Here is a 5,470-nt window from a genome sequence, read left to right as displayed (position 1 = left end):
TCCGTCTATTGTCACGACTGCTATGAGTGAGTGTTCGGATATGTTTAAGCAGTCGAAGAAGTTGCTGCGGTTTGTGTAGCACAAACACGCTTGAGATACTGATCGAGATCGTGGCGGGCAGCCAATGGTTGCGCAACGCTAGGGACACCCACTACATATCAGCATCCTGCACGACTTGACGACAAGCGGAGAGGCACTACTTGGGTATGGCTCGTTGAGTGTCCGTTGGCGTTGATTGGCGTAATCGTACGGATGTTCTCCGTTTTGGTGCGTCTACTATCTCCCGCCCGCTACAAAAGCCCCTAGTCAGGGCGTAAACAGCTACCGAGCAGCAAATCGCGCACTTTGCGCTCGACTCTCGGATTCGTGCCGTCCCTTAATCTCTCATATCACCCAGCCTATTGTCCATCACATTAGACACGTCTACCGACCACCGAGGAGCAGCTGCACCATAGCGACATGTAAACTACTCAGGTATGCTCTTCGGAGCGTGAATGAGTCTTCGCTCTTCTCACCGTCGCGATCAAGAATCTAGAGAGTAAAAGATGCGTCCACCATATGGTGAATCTACCTGATGTTTGGCATGTTGAGGGAAGCGTAGTGGCTGGTTGTCTCCTGGCGAACGGATTCGGCGCAGTTAGTTCGTTCAGTAATGACATAGTTGACAGGTTGGCAATGCAGTCGCCGCCAGATTGAGAGAATCTTGAAACTTTGGGACACTTTGAAGGCTTCACAACAGCAAAGCCGATCAAAAGCGTGCAAGATGTATCAGGTTATCAGTGTAAACCTTATACGAGAATTGTTAGGCCAATGGATTGGACGACTGCGCCATATTCATGGAGAAGTACCTATGTACAGCAGCCCGTCACGCCATCATATCCGGAACGATTCTCATTGCGATGACCACGCAGCTACCTAGGCTGTGGATCCTGCTGCGTTCCCACTATTCTCAAGAAATAAACCACTGCCGCTAATTGAATGTGACGGCCTCTAGATGCAAGCATGCTGACACAACAGAACACGACTCGAAGTCCAGGCCATGTCCAAGAACGGATTGTAGCTTACACTTAGCGGGTATGTTCGACATACCCAGGTGTAAAGACGCAGCAGTATAGTTCACAATCGGAGTAACGTACTGTCCAGGAGCCACGAGCTATAGGGGAGGTGACACTACGAACGTCACTGAAATCAATGTCAACGATTGTACCCTATACGATTCACAACACGGACATGCATTGAGCAAGGTTGCAAGCTATCTATGATTCGCAGGACACCCCATATAACAGGTAAGCAATTATATGCTAACCATGGAATTTTCAACATTGCATACACGTCGAGTTCACGTCTAGCCATCGTGGTGGATCATTCATCAATAGATATTCCTCATATATAAACTTTCTGGGTCTTATCTTTACTTCTTCCTCCATAATTGTATCAAGAACACCGAAATCTAACAGAACATTAAATCCTACATCCTAGCTTCTAGTTACCACATTAAGCAGGAACTACCAGCCCAGACTTTGCAAAGCAGCGAAACAACACAAAGTTTTACCGCTATTCTCAGTGCAACATGTTTCCCTTTGGACGCTCGCGTTATCCATACCAAAACTCCCTCCAAAATCCTGACAATGGCGGCGGGTATTACCCTGATCGCATGTACTGTAAGTCAATAGGCACACAACACACATGAGACTCACACTGACCTGGGCTGTTCGCAGCGCACACACCTGGCGCATTGCGAGGCGAAAGTCGCTACAACCATGTCTTCGGAACTGGTTCAAGGAATTGGAGTTATACTGATAACGGAAGGTATGGCAGATTTGAGCCGTACGACAGGAGGGGACCGCAGAGGTTGAGACGAGGATGGTGGGAGTAAGGAAATGACAGATGGAAATACCATGAGAACGTGCGATGAGGAAATGATGAGGATTAGCTGGGAATTCATTTCGTTGACAGAATTTGTTGTTTAAACTACTTATACAGTCACTACCTCCCGTCCGCCCTGGATAGTATCCTAGTATTCCTGCATCTTTTTAGTCCTGTTTCGCAAAAGCAAATATCTGCCGAAACTGCGCATACGAGACCGGCACCACGCCAGGTTCAGCATTGTACTTCGCATATTTCCTGATCATCTTAACTTCGTTGCTCTCGAGCTGGTCTTCCTCAATGGTCAAGTCCATGGTATCACCGTTACCTGTTCTGATGCGAGCGAAGTACTCCACATGTCCAGGTAGGTATACGGATACTGCTCCGTTATTCATTGCTTCCTTTGCGACGGATGCAGATGGCGGTGGCGATGGTATAGGCTGATAAGGAGACTGATATGGTTGTGGGCGCGAGCCCGGCTGAGGAAGAGCGAAAGGCCTAGTCATATCCAGGCCAACACTCAGCAGATGGTTATTTGAGGTTTGCGGCGGTAGTGAAAATCCCTCCAAAGTGGATGAAGGTGTGGCGTGAACTTCCATAGCATCTGGAGTGGGCGCAAAACTCTTTTCATGAGTAGCAGGCGCATCATCCCCGACTCCACCCATCACCTCGTCTTCATCCCTGGCGGACTGTTCCCCTGGATTTGATGTTAACATTGGCGACCCTTTCGATATATAAGTGTGTCGTTCAACCGGTACGTCAGTTTGCGGCTTTGCTGCCGCCGCTTGTCGGGTGGCTCGACGCGTTGTCATTTGTGGTGCCTCACCAGCGTCGAGAGCGGCCTCTTTCTGTGGCGGAACTGGTTCTTGATGGGAATTTTGGCCTCTGCACTGTTCGGATTTCCTTGGGCGGCCGACTATGCCGCCATGCTTACCCCGCTTGCGGTCCCCTGACTGGACGACTGGCTCGCTCTTTCGCTTGTTGGACTTCCTTGAATTTGGTGGTAGCCTGTCTAGGTTTGATAGGACTGCATCAGCTTCAGCAGCAAGAAGATATGCAGGGACAGGCCCCGGATCGGAAGCTGCTTCCTCTTCCCTGACCTCTGGCTCATGGATGGTCGTGGAACGCGCGACGGCATCAGTTGCGGGAGGCACCACGATACTAGTGACTGGAAGCATGTTGGCCTCTTCCTCAACTCCATTCTGCTCCTCAGCTTCCTGGCCAAGCGCTGGAGGTGAAGATGACTGAACACCTGCAGAAAAATCTTCATCTTCGGCTGGCGCAGCTTCAGGTTCTCCAGAGATGGCCTTCGGCACAGAAGATTCTATTTTCTCGGCATTCCTCATGCTCTTACGGGACTGGAATCCCTTTTTTGGCTTCTTCGTCTTCTTGGATCCGGGGTTGATATCGTCTCTAGGTAGGTAGCGTCCATTTGGGCCGCGGACCTTACCGGCGCCCGCATCTTGTACTGGTGGCTCTACTTCAGGGTCTGCAATAGGCTTTGAGCTAGGGCGGCGCGACACGGTATCGCCTACAGTTGTTGAGGGAGAAGCGACTAGTTCGTTTCGTGACATATCCTGATGAAGCCCGCCTCCAATTTGGGTTACGTCGGACTGAGGCTTTGCTTGGCCTTCTGGCTCTGAGAAAAAATCTTGCGTTTTATTGTCAGCACCGTACATTAGAAATAACCTGCAGTGAGCCCAAGAGGTGACAGGGCGAGTCGAGGCTCTCTAGTGAGATTGGGTAAATCAGGCAGTGGTCTAGTAGTAAACGTACCTGTGTCCTTGGGGATGTTTTGTGAAGAGGCTATCGAAAACGGAGGCTCTTCTGACAGCACAGATCGCTTCTCATAGTTTGGTGGTTCAGAAGACTTCGCAGGAAGATTAGGCGGAAGGGGTACAGGAGTCTGCCGTGTCGGGCGTGGGTAACTCTGCACGTATGGTTGGTAGCGGCTAGGCCTGTTGGTGCCAAAAGGTACTTGAAGCTCTGGTCCAGCAGAGGCTGTAGATAGACGTTAGCATATACAAGCAGATGCTGAAGAGATTTGACTCACCATCAGGCGTGATGGACCCGTTGGGTGGCTGACCAGTCAGGTGTGATTTTCTCTGCAATCCGTCAATTGGATACATGATGCCGGGAGCGGCTTCACCGCGCGCATTGTTTCGAACCGTAGCTGATGACATTTGCTTGAAGTTCCTGTCGAAGAATGGCCACTTGTCCTGGGCTTTGTTGGTGAGAGATCGCACCCTGCGATAGGCTCTGTCCAACTTGCTGAATGCTTGGGCAGTACGGATCTCCGCTGTTAGCGAACCTTTCCAAAGGCCGTTGAGATAATTCTCCCACGTCCATGTAGCGAGCTCAACGTCTTCTTGCAACTCGCTCTCGCAAAGGTACCGGTGAATGTCTGCTAAGGTTCCAAGATCGACATGGCCGAACACTTCCTCAGGAAGCAATGGATTTGGCGTTGCGTAATCCGCTGGATTATATAGAATATCCGAGTTGGATGTCATGATTGTAAGGTGTGTTGAAAGCTGTTGTGGTTTGAGTTGACAATAAGAAAGAGCGTTGACTGTGCGAGACATACGACTACCCGGGCTACTGCGGATGTTGATGACCAAGGTGAGTGTGAGATAAGTGCTGTTCAATAAGGTGGTGTAATTGTTCAAGCTTTGCTATTGTCGCTCGACCAAGAAGCACCAGCGGTGAGGATTTTGACCGGGCTGTGGCCGGATTCGGATAGCACTTGTGGCGCCTGCGCAGCGCAAGTAGTGCAAGTGAATGCTTTTGAATCAATTAACAGCGTCTTCTGAACAGCAACCTGTGGCGAATGGTTTTGGGTTTTGGGTTTTGGGCAGCTGGATAAGTTTCATGCAAAAAGTGCGGAGTAAGATGGTGACGGCGAAGGTAAGGAGCCCGTGCCCAATGCTGGTGTTCCAGAAATTCCGTAGCTTCGATGGAAACCTCAGCACGGCACCAACCTCATCATGCGATAATGGACTTGCCACAGACAGCGCACCACGTGAGCAAGGCATCAATTGAACTTGGGTGCCGTGTCTTCTTTGTACTCTGGAATCTATCCAAACGCAACTCGCCAGTCTTCTAATGTCTTGATACCTAGTCAAGTCGATGGGCATGCAGAAAGTGCTGTCGGTCGCTCGGAGCCTTTTCCGCCACAGTCAACCGTAGAACACAACGTCGAAAGCTTGCGGCGCGAGCATCTGATAGTGTACTAGGGAACATGCCGATACGACGCTACAAGTCAAACAAGGCCAGACAGACACTAGCAGCTTACTTTGTACCTTAACATCGCGCGTACCAAGCACTTTGTGATACTAGTCACTTTACACGATATCTGATACTTCCCCATTGGATATCTGTCTTCAAATCCGATCCCTTCGTGAGTACCACCACATGCGTTCCAAAGCTTCCTCCTCGGCCTCCCGTATTCTCTCTCGGCATCATCGCCTCCCACCTCTGCTCCCAAGCCGTTTTTTTCCAAGCGAGCATAGTCCTCGATATACTGAAGAGCAGCGGCCAAGCCCTGTCCTCCATCTCAATACCTCGAGGCAGCACATCATGTATCGGCCCTCTGAGTACGTCCTCA

At 50.3% G+C, this 5,470-nt stretch overlaps 1 protein-coding gene across 1 annotated transcript; it reads right to left on the bottom strand.

Annotated features, from left to right (window-relative positions):
* Positions 1-2,033: 2,033 nt before the first annotated feature.
* ALTATR162_LOCUS3392 (uncharacterized protein) lies at positions 2,034-4,376 on the bottom strand (the record flags this gene model as incomplete). Its single annotated transcript, XM_043310998.1, has 3 exons — positions 2,034-3,517; positions 3,643-3,867; positions 3,920-4,376. 3 exons carry the CDS (start codon positions 4,374-4,376, stop codon positions 2,034-2,036), a joined length of 2,166 nt encoding a protein of 721 aa, XP_043166933.1.
* Between the last annotated feature and the right edge of the window lie 1,094 nt (positions 4,377-5,470).

The sequence above is a fragment of the Alternaria atra genome, assembly GCF_907166805.1.
Source record: "Alternaria atra isolate CS162 genome assembly, contig: 22, whole genome shotgun sequence".
Classification (NCBI taxonomy): Eukaryota; Fungi; Ascomycota; class Dothideomycetes; order Pleosporales; family Pleosporaceae; genus Alternaria; species Alternaria atra.
The sequence above is the reverse complement of the archived record's forward strand: the minus strand, read 5'-3'. Positions and strand labels throughout refer to the sequence as shown.